The sequence below is a fragment of the Seriola lalandi genome, unplaced genomic scaffold, assembly GCF_002814215.2.
Source record: "Seriola lalandi dorsalis isolate HSWRI2012SDOR001 ecotype SW California unplaced genomic scaffold, Sedor1 jcf7180002051607, whole genome shotgun sequence".
In the NCBI taxonomy this organism is placed as follows: Eukaryota; Metazoa; Chordata; class Actinopteri; order Carangiformes; family Carangidae; genus Seriola; species Seriola lalandi.
This window is the reverse complement of record NW_019522160.1, coordinates 4842-24376: the sequence shown is the minus strand read 5'-3', so window position 1 is coordinate 24376 and position 19535 is coordinate 4842. Positions and strand designations below refer to the sequence as shown.

The 19535-nt window shown below is 44.2% G+C and overlaps 1 protein-coding gene across 1 annotated transcript; it reads right to left on the bottom strand.

The window, feature by feature from the left end:
* Positions 1-30: 30 nt before the first annotated feature.
* Positions 31-19465, bottom strand: LOC111649662 (slit homolog 1 protein-like). The gene is made up of 22 exons (XM_023399386.2): positions 19232-19465; positions 18958-19101; positions 17795-17938; positions 17500-17666; positions 17237-17375; positions 16856-16924; positions 15913-15984; positions 15452-15523; positions 15143-15214; positions 12685-12848; positions 9960-10084; positions 9496-9590; positions 8501-8640; positions 8297-8390; positions 7969-8106; positions 7517-7745; positions 7244-7374; positions 4262-4416; positions 3958-4169; positions 3140-3264; positions 2776-2984; positions 31-1768 (listed from the first exon to the last, which is right to left on the bottom strand). The coding sequence occupies exons 1-22, from the start codon at positions 19420-19422 to the stop codon at positions 1497-1499; spliced, it is 3159 nt and encodes a 1052-aa protein (XP_023255154.2). The 5' UTR covers positions 19423-19465; the 3' UTR covers positions 31-1496.
* Positions 19466-19535: the final 70 nt, after the last annotated feature.

Genomic DNA, 19535 nt, shown 5'->3' with positions numbered 1-19535 from the left:
CCCCATCCCCCCACCCACCCACCACCAGTCTAAACTGGGAGGAAGGGCGTCTGCTGAGCGGCGATGGGAACGTGCCTCGACCCCTCTGCTGTCCCCCGTGAACTCCGTCACCTTTGACCTTTCGGCTGTGTTCGCGTCGTGTCAGAGGAAGCGGAACAAGACGACTGCTCCCTTCCAACGTCCGTTTCTATTTATGAGAACCAAATGAAGCATTGGCGAAGCTCCTCCAACAGTAGGTGGTGCTGATCGTTAGTATCAATACATCTGACTATTTTAATGTCGCCGACGTTAATGGACTCAAGCGGAAGACAAGCTCGTCTACAGTTAATCATTCTTGTAACCGCCACTGACGGGCTTTTTAACTTAACAGGTTATTTATGATAAATCTGATTCTTCCTGCCCACGTGGTGCAGAAAGGACAGAAACCTTTATTTAATTTGCCAACCAAACAAAATACAAAATGTACCGATTTAACAAAAATGACGCTACTGAGTCCTTTCAATCGGTTCTGGTGACGTCCGAGGTTCAAATCATGTATGTTTTAATTTAGATTCTGCCCTAAACTCATTGACCTTGGTTTATTTTACTATTTAAAGATTTCTGCTGTGATCATAAACGATCCTGATGTTGTGATCAGAGATTTAAAAAAAAAGAAAATTGTGCTCCTAGTTACAGCCTGTGTTCATATTTCTGTAGCTTGGGTTGTCACTGATATTATCTAGAGCTCCCAGATGCTTTGAGGAGAAAAAAATAATGCTTTTTGTTGTAAGCACAATGTTTGGACGTCAGACTGTCACAGCTGTTCGTTAGAAAAACCTCCAATCAGCACGTTACTCTGTGTCCACAACACATGCTCCGCCTCAGACTTGTTTAAATGTGCATACCTGACACCTGAACTACTGGTGCTTACACCCTCATCGGTGCGGCACAAACATGAGAAGCCTATTAGAGAGACAGCAGCCGTGTCTGCAGGAGACTGTTCAGAAAACACCTGCACATGAAGTCTGACAGGTGAGATCTTTACATACGAGTGATTCTTAATGTCAAGTCTGACTGTGAAGCCTTTTAATTCATAAGTGACTCAGATTAGTACCTTTGTTTCCTACGACGAGTCGCCGCTGGCCGCGAGGGAACGGGGAGCAGCCACACATCAGAAACACATACGAGAAGGCATACGGAGGCTTTTCAACACACGAGTATTAATAATGAGCTGGAGTTAGGTAGTTAGTGCGGCAGGCTGCCCTGCGGCAGGTGAAGAAGAGGAAGATGACGATGAGGTTGACTCGTTGATTTCATGTCTCAGGAGGGAAGAACTGTCTTATGTTACAAAACTGCGTCTGTGCGCAAAAACACACAAAAACAAACACCAGAAAAATGTCTGTTCATCAGTGATAGAATCCCTACAGTGTGTGTACCTCTTTAGCTTGGTGTGTGTGTTGTGTTTGGATGCGTGTGGGTCTGCATGTGTGTATGTGCGCACCCTCACACCCACAGTACTACACACACTCCTTGCAGCCACATTCCACAGGCTTCTCCACGTCCTGCGTAAACGAGGTCCCGTCGTCGCATTCGAAGGTGAGCCGCCGGCGTCGGACCCTCAGGGGAGAGCAGCAGGGGGCGGCGGCAGTGGCGGTGATGCCGGGCTCGGTTCCTTCCTGGCACCGGCCCCGACACTCCACCCAGGAGAAAGGTTTGGACGTCTGGCAGAGGACGGTGCCGCGCTGCAGCCGGTGGTAATCTCTCACTGGATCTCCTCTGCACGGGGACTCTGTGGGCGGAGACACACAGGGAAGGTTAAAGGTCTCATCCAGTGTAAAGGTCTGCGTCCATGTGTAGTGTGATTATAGATCAGGTCTAGGTTCTATATTAATACTGTGAAAGTATCAAAGCCTCAGTCCACAGAGAAATGCACACAGCCTGTATTCAGAAACTGAGCCTTAAAACCAGCCGTCAGGACTTCTGGAACTTTGTGATGTCACAACAAAGCAGTCACCAAGCCCCGCCCACCTGGACCCACCATCCAAACCTTGCAGGATTTGGTTTCTCTGAGTGTTTTACCTGAAATCTGCTATATTTTTATTGGATCACTCAGAAAACAGTCATCCAATCAGAAGAGAGGCTCAGAGCTCAGATGTAAAATTACACTGAGATGGTTTTTGGTTCTTAAAACCACAAATATATCTTCTCATGGATCAACACTTCAAATAAAACACAGAAGAAGAAGAAAATATGGAGCTTTAATTCGTCCAGGCCTCATCAGTTAAAGGGCATCAGTGTTAATTTGGTCAACAGAAAGTATGATGGAAAAAATGTGTTGTTTTTCACATTTACAAGATACTGAGGTCTGTGGATTTTATTTTTGAAACTAGGTTTTGTTTTTTCTTTGTTTTTGTGATTTGGATGAACTGGCCTTTTCGATTTTGATGAAAAAAACATTTTGACAGTTTTTCAGTTTATCACCAAAGCTGCAATTTGCCACTGTTTTGACAAATTGTACCGTGTCATCTGTGCAGCAGACGAAAAGTAAAATATCTTCACATTGGGAAAATTGATTTTGTACTTTTACAGCAAAGTAAGCTGCGGATTCAAGTAGTGCTAAAAATTATAATATCATAATGAAATAAACACTTTTGTTTTATTGTTGTTATCTTAAATACACATAACTGCTGACTGTCAGACGACATCAACTCTCATCGAGTTTGACAATGTCTACAACTTCCTCCATGATGTGTCTCTATTTCTATGACATGGTCATGATCCGGCGTCCGTCCTCACCTATATCACAGCTCTCTCCGGTGTATCCCTGCTCGCAGACGCAGCGCTCTCCTTCCTCCGTCTCCTGACACTGGCCGTGCAGACACTGCAGACCCTGACAGGACCCCGCCGGCTCCCCCTGCAGGTTACACAGCGCGCCGCGGTATCCCGCCTCGCAGTCGCAGCGGTACGTTTGCGCATCCAGCACCACGCACACGCCGTTCACACACCTGGACAAAAAAAAAAAACAAAACAATTTATAAATGTGGCATTAACCCTTTTACTGTTAATGAGGAATGACATTTGTGAAGAGGACGGATTTCAAACTAAAGTGCACGATTTGTACAACATCTGAAATGTCTTCAAATGCCACAACACCACTCACTTGCTGCCTTCACATGGAGAGACACCGGTTGCCGTGGTGACGACATCCATTCCAGAGAGGCCTCCCGCTATTGGCTGGTCACAGTGTTGGCCCGTCCAGCCCGTCTGACAGTGACACTGGGGGCCCTGAGAGAAAAGACATGCTTACTGCTTCACTCTACCCATTATCAGGGAGAAGAAAAATCACAACACATGACAATGAGCAAAATAAATATATATTTATAGAAAAGATCAGTAACCTTCTCCTCTTCTTCCTCCTTTATTCTGTCCCTCAAAGCTTTTCTCCTTTGGCAAAACATATCAGGAGAATGGAGAACTCCTCAAAAAAATGAAATGCTATGACTTGCTATAAGAAATAAAAAAAACATTGAAGTGTTGCTCCTGATACGTTTTAAACCAATCTCTTCGATCCAAACATTCGAGCAAAGATAAACAGGGAATAAATACAATTTTGACATTGAGGTGACATTCAGGGACAATCTAAACAAAAACTCACTTCCCTCAGAATGAAAAGTGTGTGTAAGAAGTGTCTGAAATAGTTAACAGAAAATTGTACGTCTCCTTGAGGGAGCTTCGCTTCAACAGCTTTCTTAAGCCCCTTCAACACCAATGAATCATGGTCTGAATGTCTCGTTGTTGCTGACCATGTTCCTCCCTTCATGGCCACAGTTCACCATCCAATAATGGCGACTTCCAGCAGGATAATGCTCCGTGTCACAGAGAACTGAGGCTGTTTGAGAGCAAACGGGAGGAGCTGCCTACGGTAAGGTGTTCCTAATAAAGTGCTCGGTGAGCGGATGCCGGCCGTGTGTCTCCTACCTGTGCGGCGTTGGGTTGGCAGATGCCATGGAGGCAGTAGAGTTTGCGGCAGGCCTGACAGCCCGGCACCACCCCGGGCTTCATGTGGCTGCGGGTGAAGTCCTGCAGCTCGTGGTTGATGTACAGATTCCTGATGCAGCCGTGGAAACTGGACATGTTGAGGGTCTGAGAGGAGAGACCCAGAGAGGCGGGCATCACCTCCTCCGGCATACCTGGACAGACAGACGATCGACCACGTGAGACATTTCTGCGTCGATGAATAGAACCGCTCCAGGTGTATTTTACTCTCCACTTCTGCTCTTACCTCCCACGTACAGAGGGGCCTCCCCTGCCGCCAGCTGGCTCCGCCCCTGACTGTCCAGAGTCATCGGCTCTCCTCCGTCCACAGACAGGTTCACCATCCGGTTAAAGGTCACCAGCTCTACTGTGTGGAAACGCCCGTCGTTCACCGTCTCCGTGCTGAGGCAGTAACACGCACATTTTAGATTCAGTTTCCGAATGAAGAAGAAGATTTTTGTCTGGAATTAAAATTTATATTCAGTCTAACCTCTTAACACCTTGTAGTGATTTTTACTTTTACCATCACCGCTCCCATTAACACAAAACAACGCTGTGTGAAACGCCCCGACGCCTGAGCAAGGTTTTCTTTTATTTTCAGGATTGCACTTGGCACTAAAACGCACCCATGACACCTTGTAAACTCAAAGAGAAGAAAAAAGATGTGAAGGGCAATAACACCACTTTAAAGTAAAATGGTAGATGGTAAATGGCTTCATTTGTGTCGCCCTTTTATCCATTGCACTTTACAATTTGCCCGTCATTCTCCCATTCACACACACACACACACACACCAACGTCAAGGCGCTGGTCACACTATCAGGAGCAATTTGGGGTTCAGTGTCTGGACCAGGGACATTTTGACAGGAGGAGCTGGGAATCGAATCTTTAACCCTGTCATCAGTGGACGACCTGCTCCACCTCCTCGGCTTTTTGGGTATCGACCAAAATGCATCTGTAGCAGGTAAAATGCCGAAGAATGAAAGGTGGCGGTGAATGAATGAATATTTAAGAACCTCGGCTTCTTTTCTTAAATGAAAAAACTTGCTATATTACTACGAATAAGGTATCGGTACCAAAACTTATATTAAATTGGACTTGGTTCTAGATTTAAACAAACATTACTAAGTGCATGAAACAAGATTTGACCACTAGAGGGCAGAGTAACTCTAAACACAAAGTGACAAACGCACAGCTCCGTGTATATCTTAGAAATTTGTTTGCCCTTCTGTCTTGTCCCACGTTTCCTGTGTTCTCTCAGCCAGTTACATTTGGAAATGTGTTTGTATCCTCATGGTTAATGTCAAATATTTACCTCCCTCTCAGCTCTGGTGTGGTTCCCTCCAACTCCTGAGAAACATATGTATGTCATAAAGCTCGTATGTGCTGCGTTTCCCACGCTTTCTGTCCTTTGGTGCTGAGCAGGTAGCTACGCTAGCTTCAGGTTTGGGGCCGAAACAATGAACCTGCTCCAGAATCGGGAGTTAATCCTCAGTTTTTAAGCACAAGTTGAAACTATGTCAATGGCCTTGTTAGTTTGATAAAACAGTGTGATAAACATCTCCCACCAACTTCCTTCTGTTGACGACTGTTGCAACATTCAATTTTCCTTAAGTGCTCCCATCCACCTCTCTTCTACCAATCACACACACCAATCACTCTCTTTACATTTCTAATGATCGTCACTCGTTCTTCAGTCTTTTTTGCTACCTCGCAATCCCAATCTGCTCTTCTTTGCAGCTGTTTATCACACATATAGCTTCAGTGTGTGTGTGTGTGTGTGTGTGTGTGTGTGTGTGTGTGTGTGTGTGTGTGTGTGTGTGTGTGAGTGGCTGCCAGCTGGCTGAGCCTCCTCCTTAACAGTGAACCATCCAAACATTTAAGCACTCGACACCCGATCAAGTGGACACTCAGCTTAAAGTGTCCTCTGGCTGCGACTGTGATTAAACCACATGGCCGACGTCGTCTGTCCACATTCCCAAATGCTGCAGGATCCTCTCTGAGCAACAGCTTGGATCATGCACAAACACGCTCTGAGCCACGTTGCTGGGCTACAGTCAGCTGAGAGGCTGCTGGGAGTCCAGTGGATCACTCCGCTCAATCAGCACTCAACTTTCAAAAGCTGAAGAGGACAACTCACTAATCAATCTGCGGCTACTGGCTGGAGTCTCATTGTTAAAGGTCCCATCCAGTGTAAAGGTCTGTGTCCATGTGTAGTGTGATTATAGATCAGGTCTAGCTTCTATATTAATACTGTGAAAGTATCAAAGCCTCAGTCCACAGAGAAATGCACACAGCCTGTATTCAGAAACTGAGCCTTAAAACCAGCCGTCAGGACTTCTGGAACTTTGTGATGTCACAACAAAGCAGTCACCAAGCCCCGCCCACCTGGACCCACCATCCAAACCTTGCAGGATTTGGTTTCTCTGAGTGTTTTTACCTGAAATCTGCTATATTTTTATTGGATCACTCAGAGAACAGTGAGCCAATCAGAAGAGAGGCTCAGAGCTTCCTCTCTGCACAAATATATCTTCTCATGGATCAAAACTTAAAATAAAACACAGAAGAAGAAGAAAATATGGAGCTTTTAAATATAATGTGAAACATGGTCAGATACAGCATGCAGCCGTCATGACCCTCACACAGACAAATCCAGTGTAGCTCAGCGCTAACAATTTATTTTAAACCAGTGGGGCTTTTATTAAGGAACTGAAACTTCTCATCCAGTGTGTGTTCACTACTTGCCTCTATACGACTCTGTTTGTGTGTGTATATATATATATATATATATATATACCAGAGAGCATGTCAACGTGGCCTTGAGCGAGCCACTGAACCTCCAACTGCTCCTGATGCTGCGCCATCACTGTGTGAATGTGTGTGTGAATGGGTGAAAGAGACATTGTGAGGCGCTTTGAGTGGTCGATAGACTACAAAAAGCGCTGTATAAATGCAGTCCATCTGCTCACTGAAAGAGTTTCAATAAAAACTGAACAATTTAACCTTCACACAGGTAGGACTCACTGTAGGTCTGTTGTGTTAGACCGTGTTAGATTTAATTACATTTAGCTACTACAATGCCAGCTGAATGCATATTATAGACTTCCATTTAGCATTAATTTGAAATACATTTTACAGTGCACATATTTTGACCACTTTTCATAGTGGACTGGACATGTGAGAGAGTGTGTGTGTGTGTGTGTGTGTGTGTGTGTGTGTGTGTATCTACCTGTAGATAGCAGTGGCAGGCTGGTTGCCAGGGTCGTAGGTAACCCTGACATGACCCTGGTGGAGCTCCACAGCGATTGGCTCGTCGTCTCCGTTATAGAGCAAGATACCGTTGTCCTCTGCTGTCGACACCTGAAAACACACACACACACACACACACACACATAAAAACACACCGATCAGAGTCTGTGTGTGTATCTACTAATATTTCATCTTCATCACTCTTCAGTGCCGGTCACACACAGATCGTGTCCCTGGCTCCAGGCTTCCTCACCTGCAGTGTGATGTTGGCTTGAGGCCAGTTCTTGACGTCTTGAAGCTGAACATAAGAATCTCTGTTGACGAAATTGACGCCGACCAGCTTCTCGCAGCTCTGACCCTCGAAGCCTGGCAGACACTGACACACCGCTGCCCCTGTCTTCTCCACGCAGGGGGCGCCGTTCTGACACTCGGCCAGCTGGCAGGGTGACGGGGGAGCGAGGGCCGCATCACAGAACTCTCCACTGATGGCGAAAAACAAGACATCAGAGAGAGGAGATCAGAAAGTGCCTCACATCTGCAGCATTAAGGCCAGTTTATAATAATAATAAAAACATGTTACCCCATGTTAAAATGTGGTTTTGAATCAAGGTACAAGATACATCCCCAGTTTCCAAGGTAAAATATCAGTGTCTCCTACGTTCCTAGTGTTCCCAGTTCTCCCAGTTCTCCCAGTACTCCCAGTACCTGTATCCCTGTGGACAGTCGCAGCTGTAGCCATCCAGATGGTCGACACACTGAGCTCCGTTCTGACAGCGATGATCAACACACTCGTTATAATCTATACTGCATTCTGGCCCCACCCAGCCTGGGATACACACACACCTGGAACACACACACACACACACACACACACACACACACACATGTTGTAGGATTTTGGGGAGGCAACGCAGATCTCAGCAAAATTTACCTTTGTATTTGTTTATGTTTGTCAATTCGTTAATCTCATCTGAGATCTGAAACTTTGCTGAGACTGGTAGTGATGAAGTGAGAGGTGTGTGTGTGTTGTCACCTGGGGCCGGTAGGAGAGCTGATGCAGGTAGACTGATGCTGACAGGGGTTTCTACCTGGAGAACACACACCTTCCTCTTCCTCACAAAACAGACCTGGGAAGGAGAGGAGACAAAGAGGGATTATGTGAAACAGTTTGCACGTACTTTAACCACGAGAGGTAAGTTCTCCTCTAGTTACGCCTAGAACGGATCAGCTGTCGCACCTGTGTACTTTGGAGGACACAAGCAGGTGTAGTTGCCAACTCCGTCCACGCAGGTGGCGCCGTTCTCACATCCGTGGTCCTGACAGTCATCCACATTCACCTCGCAGAAAGTGCCGTGGAAACCGAAGGCGCACGCACAGCTAAATGAGGAACAGACATAAACAAATATTCACAGGAACATGAACAATGAAAAACTAGCTGTTAGCCTTCAACTCGCTAAACTCACAAAAGGCTACACCTGCGTAAAATCATTTTATATGTACTGTATATGCTACAGCATTCCTATATTACATGTATTTTATAACTGTATGTTACATTTTTGCATGCTAACAACATGCCCACCATAATAACAGTAAGAGTAGGTTAGCATGTCAGCTAGCATGTTAACATCATTTCCAATATGATGACAGTTAGCATTAAACATTTAGCTTGCCAATATACTAATGAGAGTATGTTAACCTGCGTAAATTTGCAAAGTGTAACATGTAACATGTAACATGTACGTATAACCTGCCAACATGTGAACATGTAAACATTAGAGGGGCTATTTGTAAGTTTTCTCTGCTGCTGCTACTCACAACATATCTTCAAGACTGGTAAGGAAACAGCTGTTAGTGCTAACGTTAGCTATGTAGCAACAGCAAAACTCACAAATAGCTCCTTTAATCTCAAAGTATCGCCGAAGGTAACAGGACTTCAGACATTATTTTTACCATATCCTGTCATAAACAGAAATTTTAGAGTAGTCTGAGGATCTCCATGACCATGAATGTCGTGGGGTTGTCGAAGTATTTCAGTCAGCCTGCTAGCATGGCTAAAATCAGCCAAGACTAAAACAGGAAGGAGAAATATAAGGTAGCTAAATAAGCAACAACCACCTGACTGTCTTAAATTTCTTTACTTTTGTTGATTAAGTTTGATCAGATTTTGTACAGACACTGGGCGTCTCTCTTATTGTGTCCATCATCATCTACATCAGCTTTAGGACTTGTTACCTGAATCCTCTGGTCTGCTCGTCGCTCAGGCAGCTTCCTCCGTTGGTGCAGGGATTACTTACACAAGCGTCAACTGGAGTCTCACAGTGTTTACCCTGAAGTATCACACACACACACACACACACACACTGAATACAGAGCATATTTTTGACGGGCGCACATTAGATCTGGTCATCTGAGTAATTTGAAGGGATTATGAGAGACAGATGTGGGCTCAAAATAATCACTGACAACACGCAAACACACATGAAATATTGGATCAGCGGTTTTAAACATTCAGCTGTGGGTGTGTGTAAATGGATTGGTGTGTGTCTTTTGATTGGATGACTCAAAGGTGCCGACAAAAACAGACAAACGTGCTAACTAGATCACGCGAGCCTCTCTGCAGCACGTATAACACACACACACACACACACACACACACACACACACACACACACACACACGCACACACAGTTGCATACCGTGAATCCAGCTTTGCAGGTGCAGGTGAACGGTTGTGTGTGGTGGACTTGGCAGACGCCCTGGTTCTGGCAGGGGGAGGACATACATGGACTACATTTGGCCTGAACAGATGCTTCTACAGGACCTGATAAAACACACACACACACACACACACACACACACACACACACAAAGACGCCAGTTAGGGACTTTAACATCTTTCAAGTCATTAAGAAGACATGAAGTGACGGACACAGAAAATTGTGGCACGATCTGGAGCCTGAAAAAGGAACAAACCTGAACATTTTATTGACGTTATAAATTTTTAAATGTGTGGATTTATCTGTATTTGTTATGACAATATAAAAATTGGATTGGATAAATCAAACAAAAATCTGGTTGAAAATTGGATTCTAAAAATACTATTTGCAGCACATCATTTGAAGCTCATCTGTGTCTTAATTGCTCCACTGTGGCAAAAAAACAAACACTTTTTGTTTTTGACACATGACTTGTGTTTGGCCTTGAAGGCAGCACCTGGTTGAGTGGGACCTGAATCTGACTGACAGCAGGTCCGTCACTTCACAGAGAGGCTGTGGAGGGATCTCAAGATGTCAGTCATGTGACAAGGAGACTGACAGCAGGCAGTAAACACAGATGTAGAGGAGGGTGGGGGGCATAACACAAATGTAATTTAAGAAGGAAAACCAATTATAAGATCATTTTAAATTCTGAAAAAATCACAAAAAATTATACACAGAAATTCAAGGAGGAAGAAACTTGGGATGAAAATGAAATAATGAAAATTTATATTTTCACTGTGTTGTTGTTATTCGAACCCCCAGGAACATTAGCTTCCATGACAAGTCAGCAACCGGATGTTCACATGAACGTGCACCAGCATGACATCCGACAAATTCGATCGCTGCTTCTTTGCACTTGTTTTACTGTAAATTAGCAAGAAGAGGCGACATTCCCAACTGTGTGTCAAAACCAATAATAAATGGGAAATAAAATCACTCCACGATAGTTTTAACTTCTTCCGCTAACACAGAAAACATGTGGAGGCTCTGTGATGAGGAGAAGACGCTCCATCCTGTCTGCAGAAGGCTTCACGTGAGATGTCGGGGAAAGTTTAATTGCAGGGAGATTTCACGACGAATTTTACAGTGCTACAGTATTTGGATGTTTAAAAATACGACAATTAGCACCTGCGACGATACACCCAGGGCCTGATGAATAAAAAAAAAAAAGTCACTAATGGAAAGTTCACAGTATATTCACACCATAAAGAGAGTGGCATCGAATCCTTGAACCTGTGCTTTTCATTGGTGTCTCATACTTGAGATCCTAGTTGTTTTTACACCTTGAACTTTCTTTTTTTTTTTGTCTTTTATTATTTCACAACTTCAATTCGCGGATGATTCATTTAGCTTTTTAAGCGACAGTTAAAAAAAAAACAGACTAAAAGCAAATCCCCGAGCACAGAAGTAAAACACTGAATAAAAAGATCACTCTCCGTGTTATCTCACAGCTAAATCAGCTCCGGTGCAGCTCGTTGTTTAAGAAGTCACTCAATGAGCTAAATGTAGATTAAAGCATGAGTGACATCTTATAATAATATAATCGTAAACCTTGTTCGTAAAGCACTTCTCTAACTGAAGGAGAAAGAAAAGAAAACAAGAAAGCAAAAGAAATGCAAAGAGATACAAACAAAGAGATCATCAAACACAGGAGATTAAAACTAAAAACAAAAGACTAGATTCAAGTCTGCACAAAGGCTTTTTATAGAATAATGTGTTAAAGATGTGATTTAATGTTCCTCTCCAGACATGATTTAAACTATGTAAAGATTCTTTGATATGATTCATATTTAGTTTGACTTGGTTTTCCCACATGGGGCTGGAAGCTCATCTACTGCTACTTCCTCATTAAGAGATCAGGCCTTGTGCCCCGCCCACCACCACCTGCTGGCTCCAGGTGAGAGAACAGAGAGTGTCAAGACAGTCAGAGGAGGAAACATCAGAGAGACTCAGCCACATGTTTGAGCCTCAGTCAGAACCAGAACATGAGACTAGCAGACGGATCAGAACCGTTGGCGCAGTTAGCATCTTTTATTTGTTTATGTTGTTTGTTAGCTTGTAGCTTGCAGTGGCTGACACAGTGTTCGTGGCTGTGCTAATACTAACTCTCTCTTTCTCTGTACTGACAAGATTCCAAGTTTATTTAGCCCCGTCCCCACAAGTCGACAGGATTGGTTACTTAGGTTTGTGATGTCATTGGTTCGCTGCAGCTCCAAGGAGGAAACACTCAGTCATGGTGTTGACTGAGTGTTTCACTCATGATATGTCTTGTATTACATAACAAACATTAGAAAGAGTAAAGGCTTGATTTTCATCGGAGGAGGGTCTTTAAAAAATGAAAAGCTACTACAGATATTCCTTCAACTACAAAGGCCTGGTCCCCTTTTTTCACCTGAGAATGTCCAGCAGAGCACCAACCACCGATCTAAGGCAACGTCAGGAGTAATCAATCAAAGATATATTCTAAATCAAGGACAAAAGTAATCAAAGCATTTGTAAAATCAATATCACATCACTTTGATTTAGAAAGAACTTTTACGAACCAAAGTAAAAATATTTTCATTCTGGAACAAAGAGCAGAAATACAGATTAAACACAAGACATGAAACTGGCGCTGCTGTTTCATGCAAAGTTTTGTCAGGGAGGCTTCCTGCTGACTTACCCAGACACTGAAACTTGTCGGCGGGCGTGGTGAGCAGCAGCTTGCCCTCCATGCCACGGGGGCCGGCACAGCGGGCGATACCGGGCTCCTTGTAGCCGCTCTTCACCCAGTCTGACAGCCAGAGCAGGCGGCAGTCACAGTACAGAGGGTTGGCTCCGATCGCTCTGAAGGGATGAAAAGATAAAGAGTCAGCTCGCTGACAGACGGAGAGGATTTGTGGTGATTTGAAGGAGGTTTTGAAGGAAGGATGGGAGGAAAGAAGTGAATAAATTGAAAAGGTAGGAGGAAGGGAAGAAGTAAATTAAAGAGGAAAGGAGGTTGAATGAATGTAAATCAACCTCTCCTCGTGTTTTAAGAAGTAGCTCAATGATAAGGTTTCCTATCTTTCCTCAGAGGAGATTAGAACTCATTAAGATTTGGGTTTCCTTCACTGATCATATCAGAGAGCAAATGAACTGGGCTGTAGAGTGATTTATCTTCCCCTCTGACTGTGACTACATGGACACTTCATTTGACCAATTTGTGAAGAAATTTTGAACAAGAAAGAGCGGCAGGAAGTGAGGAAGGAATGAAAGTATTCAGGGAGAGACGGCAAAGAGAAGAGAGAGAAAGATGGAAGTGGAAAACAGCTGAGATAGAGGAAGTCGAGAGGAGAGGGAAACGGGACGGAAGGACGGTTTATTGACCTTCATTAACGTGCAACAATTTTCAAAGCCACAGGGTGGAGCTCTCAGACCACACACACACACACACACACACACACACACTAATGATATTCATTTAAACCGGGTCAATTGATTCACTTGATAAGATTATCAGAGACAAATGTGGGATCAAATATCCCTCATCACATAATGCTCTCTCTCTCTCTCTCTCACTCACTCACTCACTCACACACACAAACACACACACACACACTCACACACACACGCACACACACACACACACACACACACACACACACACACACACACAGAAGAAGGTCAGGATGTCTCGGAGTCATATGAGAGAATGTTCCAGTCGTACATCCATGAAACTCCACATCCAGTCAGTCGCTTGGCAAACAAGAGTCGTTATTGTCTTTATTTGATCTAATCGTCACGACAATCTTCCAGGAATTTGACACAAGCACAGTTTAAAGGACAATTAAAGCTTTAAGGTTTGATCAATTATTTCCAATCGCGTCTGATCAAATAGTATCAGAAACAACAGGAATAAAAACCGGGACTACCAGGTCTTAGGGTGAAGAAAACAAACCTAGAATATTCCTTAAAGGAGCTATAAGTAAATTTTGCTATTGCTAATGTTAGCATTAACAGCTATTTACTTACCGAGATCTCCAACCATCATTGGACTTATAAAAAGCCGTTTGAGCAGCTACTTCAGCAGAATGGACACTACACTGACTCGGTATCGGAAAGTGACAAGACAGTCCAACCAGGCAGGTGCTAGCTAGTTAGCATGCTGACTTCAGTGGAGGAAAAGAAGTGAAAGAAATAGAACCAAAACAAGAGGGTTGCTTTCCACCTCTGGACACAGCTGTTTGTGAGTGAAAGGAATGAAGTTTGGTGCTGAACTCGAAACGTTTCTTCTAAACTGATAAGTAAACAGCTGTTAATGCTAACGTTAGCTATGTGGCTATAGCAAAACTTTGAAATAGCTGCTTTAAGTTGTGAAGGAGTATTTATTTTTTTCTGTTGTTGTGTTGATACCTATAGGAACGTATGGAGTCAATCATCAAAAACTATGTACCTGAGCAGGTGATACGTAGCTTCACTGGACAAAAAAAAGGTCACGTTTTCTTTCACATTGTTCTTGTGGTGGGTGAAAACTGACAGCGAAAGCGATTCGTTTTTCTTGACAGCCTGAGAGTCGGCAGGATGTTATTTCAGAGATGATGTCATGTTTCACAGGACAAAAATAAAAATCCTTCCTCCCTCTATGTTCACATCCTTTCCCCTCCTCCTGTCTGCCATCATCTCTCCTTCTCCTCCCCTTCCTTATTCCTCTTCATCCTCAGCCTCCCCTCCACCATCCATCTCCCTCTCTCTCCTCCCTCCACACTTACTGTAGATCCACACATTGACTCACATGGGTCATGCTCGACTGAAGATGATTATACTGTATATGCAGACACACACACACACACACACACACACACAGATCAATAACGCCATGGGAAACGATGGATCTTTCCAGCTAATTCAATCCACCAGGCAGCCACTTTAAACCATTCATTCTCTGTGAACTGGACTCTATCTGACTGGAGCCATAAAGGCAGGAGAATGAACATGTATCACACACACACACACACACACACACACACACACACACACACACACACAGACCTCATTCTGTCAGAGAGGACAGACCCTGCTGTCTGTTACACTCAGCTGGTACCGTCGTTACGTACTTGCGTGTATGTGATGTTGAACTACATTTATATTTGAGAGCTTACAGGTGAGACAGCGAGGCCACGTCGCTGAAGATGCCCTGCTGCAGCTCGGAGATGTCGTTGCCATGGAGAGAGCTGAAAGACGAACACAGCCGTGGGGTCAAAAATGGTCAAACTGCAAACTCAGAGAGAGCTCAATGACTCTGACAGGCAGCAGGTCTCATTCAGCTCAACAACAGAGGAACATTTAAAGTCTAAATAACAGATGATGACTTGTAATAAAGCAAGGGGAAGGACAGTGGCAAGTATGGTGTGTGTGTGTGTGTGTGTGTGTGTGTGTGTGTGTGTGTGTGTGTGTGCGTGGGAGCTCACAGCAGTCTCAGAGAGCGCAGGCCGCCTAGTGCCAGAGGAGGGATACAGCGGAGTGAGTTGTAACTGAGGATGCTGAAACGAGAAAACCACAACATAACGACGTGTAATTACAGATACACCCTGACCTGAAACCTCCAGCAGTTTAACGTCACATGATTCACATCATCATGAAGGACAGCTAAGAAATATAAAGTACACACTGTCACTGATGTCAGACACACAGAAATATCTACATTAAGTTCACTAGCGTTAGCTAACACTAGCCGCACTGCTGACCTTTCTGACCCCTGTTTAATTGTTTCTCTTGTTTGCAGGGTCATATCATTTTCTATTGTCTAGAAATCAATTGCTCTGAATTGAACTAAACGTCCATTACTAACACACTGTGGAGCCCGAGTTCAGCTTCGCTCTGACGTCCCAGTGTGTGAATATAATAATGTAGAAACAGAGGCTGCACTCACAGCGTGGTGAGCTGGCTCATGTTGGAGAAGGAGTCGTCGGACAGGGAGCTGATTTTATTGTTGCTCAGATCTCTGCAGAGGCAAAAGTCAGTGCTGATCAAAATCCACACACACACACACACACACACACACACACACACACACACAAAATACATATATATGCTGCAGAGTCCCATTAGATACACAAACATGCTGCTATCTCCATAACACACACACACACACATTTTCCCATTAGAACATCTTATATGCTGCTCATCAGTGAGTTCAGCGGCTCACATGATGAAGTTTGTCTTTCTATTTGTGCGTGTGTGTGTGTGTGTGTGTGTGTGTGTTATTACGTGGATGTACAGTATGATGCTCCACAGATCTAAATACACAGTCCACAGCTCCCCCTGCTGGATTTGTTCAGAAATACAGCGAAGAAGGATATTTGTCTGCACAGGGAGGGTTAGTCACTTCCTGTATCCTTCCATCATGATCAATACCTCATTAAACATTAAAAATATAATAGAAAGAAATAAAATAAAACATTAAGTGGGAGGTTAATGTGCTGCCTTCCAGATATACTGCATATTAAACTGCAGCTCTGTTTATTTATAGTCCTGGAATTTTAAGGTACAAAAATGTCGGTGACTGATTGTGAAACAGTGAAACAAAGTCGTTATATTTCATATGTCGCTGTAATGGATGGTGATGGCATCTTCCCTGGTGACTCTTCTTCTGGTTTCCTCGGCCCTTTCCTTTCGCTCTGAGTCTGATCATCTGCACATGATTCACATGTTCAGACGGATTGATTGAAGTCCTAAGACTGACTACTGTCTACTTTGCTTCCTCTAAAGCCCAGTGTAGTTAAGAGACACACACACAAGATTTAGCACGTGTGTTAGCAGAGGCAGCAGAGCGCTGGTGTGCATAGAGATTTCAAGAAGACAAGTTTTCTTACACAAGCTGCAGGTATTTGAAGGTGGCCAACTCTTTGGGAACACTGGTGAACTGGTTTCCATCCAGATACCTGAGAGGATGACGGACAGACGAAACTCTTCACTTCTAAATCGTCCATCAAAGAAACTCTGAATAATACATCACCTATTCAAACATAATCACGTCTCTACTGCAGCAAAGCAACCAGAGCATTAATAGATTGATTTCAAATATAAATATAGAATAAAATATGACATAATATAAGATAATTGTCACTTGTTTTACTGCTGTATTGTCTGTATAATACATCCTGTGCATGGTTTCATTTCCTGATTTCATCTGAGCTTATGTTGCTCACACACACCAACAGCAAATGTTGCTTTGGTTGTGTTTTGGGACTCACAGCTCGGTGACGTTGCGGGGCAGCCCCCTGGGCAGAGCCTGCAGGTGTTTGTTGCTGCAGCGCACCACCGTGTCCATACAGGTGCACTGGTTCGGACACTGAGGCCCGGGGGCACAGCTGCTGTCATCCAGCACAGAGCCTGATCACACACACACACACACACACACACACACAGGAAGAAGAAGTTTCACAGCTGAAAAGTAAATACTTCACAACTCCACCTGGTGTCCTCGTGTTTATATTTGAGTGTGCGCGCACTGTACCATCCTCGCAGCGGAAGTCGGGCACGGCGACGTCCTGCAGCGGGATCTCTCGGAGGAAGGCGGGGCCCTGGCAGCGAGGGTTTCCCGTCACAATCCGTCTGCTGCGAAGCCAAGCCCCAAACCAAGACAGACGGCAGTCGCAGTTGAACGGGTTTGCCAGGAGGTTCCTGGTGGATCGAAAGGTGAAGAGTATGAGATGAGGAAGACGACAAAGAAACAACAGAAACCGCGTGTGTGTGTGTGTGTGTGTGTGTGTGTGTGTGTGTGTGTCTGTATCTGTGCGAGTGTGACTGACAGTGTGGACAGGTTGGGCAGGGTGTCGAAGGCTCCGGGCAGGATGGTGCTCAGCTGGTTGTCGTACAGGGAGAGCAGTCTGACGTTGGTCAGACCTGTGAAGCTGCCGTTATGGATGCAGCTGATCCGGTTGTTCCTCAGCATCCTACACACACACACACACACACACACACACACACACACACACACACACACACACACACACATATTACAAGCAGAAATCAAAACACCAAACATATATTCATCTGATCGTCTTGCCTGAAAATCAACAATTCCTAAAAGTTGCACTGATAATTAATTGTAATTTTAAATTAGTCGATATTTTCTTTGAGAAAATAACTTCTTACGATTCTCATGCTCACACTGTGATTATTACTGTTACTGAGGGATTGAAAGCTCAAAGTTAAAGGTATAATAAGGAACTTTTTCACATTAAAAAGTCTAAAAACAATAAGACCTATGTTATATAATTTCTTGAGTTGTGTACTGACATTAACCCAAATGTTCACATGAACCTTCAAGCCTACAGAAATACATAGAGTGATTTTAATCACAGTAACGTCGCCTGTCAGTGGCGTCAGTGCCAGTGTTGTGGTCGTTTGCCAGAAGCGTCAGAATTGAATTCTAATCCAGTTTTAAGCCACATTTTTATGATGATACACTTTCTAGATCTTTTGAAGGATTTTACTCATCAAACGTCTGGATCTGTAAGTTCTCACAGAAACAAGCTGAAACACTGGTTTTTAACATGAACCTGCTTTATTCTGTGTTTCCACCCGATTTAATCCCCTGGTGTGTTTGTGTCGGAGAGGTAACAGCAATGACTCCCTGCTACTTCAGAACATCTCCAAACTTCATCTGATTGCTTTGATGGAGAGCGACCTCTAGTGGCAGAAAACGACACATTGCGCTTTTAATTTGTTGATCTTTAAGTTTCCAGGTTCTCAGGATTCACTTTTAGTGCTACACTTTGTTGGCAGGATTTCTTTGTAAGTGTTTTACATCTGAAATTCATGTTACTTGTTTTATTACTTTCTGTCCCACAGAGGAACGACATTTCATTCAACTGTATATGAATTAATAACTAAACCCTCGTGTCGACGTTATTTTCTCTGCCTCTGAAACCGCAAAAAAAATGCGAGGACGAGAAGAAGGCGAGCTCACAGCATGCGCAGTCCCTCCATGCCTTTGAACATGCTCCCTCTGACGGACTCCAGGTGATTGGCCGTCAGGTGAAGCTCCACCGCCGAGGAGGCGCCTTCAAACGCTCCGTCCTCGATATCCGAGATCTTGTTGTTGCTCAAGTTGCTGGAGGGAAGGAAGGAGGACAAACACAGTCTGTGTCATGTGGGGGGACGTCAACCTTGAAATATTGTAAGTTTTCTTTTCATGCAAGTTTATTTTTGAGGAAAGGCCTGAAGTTTTCAGAGCGACCTACATTTTCTTGAGCTGCGACAGGCCCTTGAACGCCCCGGTGGCCTCCAGCACGGAGAGGTCGTTGTTGTTGAGACGCCTGCGACGGTCACAGAGAGCGCACGACAAAAACATCATTAGCACAAGAGTCAGTTTGAAATGAGCGCGTTTGTCCAAGCGAGCGTGCAGCCATGCAGCAGGAGTCCGTACATACATGTCAGCATGGATATCCACGAGGTCACTGTGCACAGCGTGTGTGTGTGTGTGTGTGTGTGTGTGACTGCTGCACATTGTAACTGGAGCCATAGCAGCAAGACCAATATCATCAG

Excerpts from the sequence above, each read along its gene's own strand:
- LOC111649662 (XM_023399386.2), bottom strand. The coding sequence starts at position 19,422 with ATGTATGTACGGACTCCTGCTGCATGGCTGCACGCTCGCTTGGACAAA. Across the intron at positions 17,939-18,957 it reads ATGGAGGGACTGCGCATGCT|GATGCTGAGGAACAACCGGA; the intron begins GTGAGCTCGCCT and ends GTGTGTGTGTAG. Across the intron at positions 8,641-9,495 it reads GAGCAGACCAGAGGATTCAG|CTGTGCGTGCGCCTTCGGTT; the intron begins GTAACAAGTCCT and ends TTCCTCATTTAG.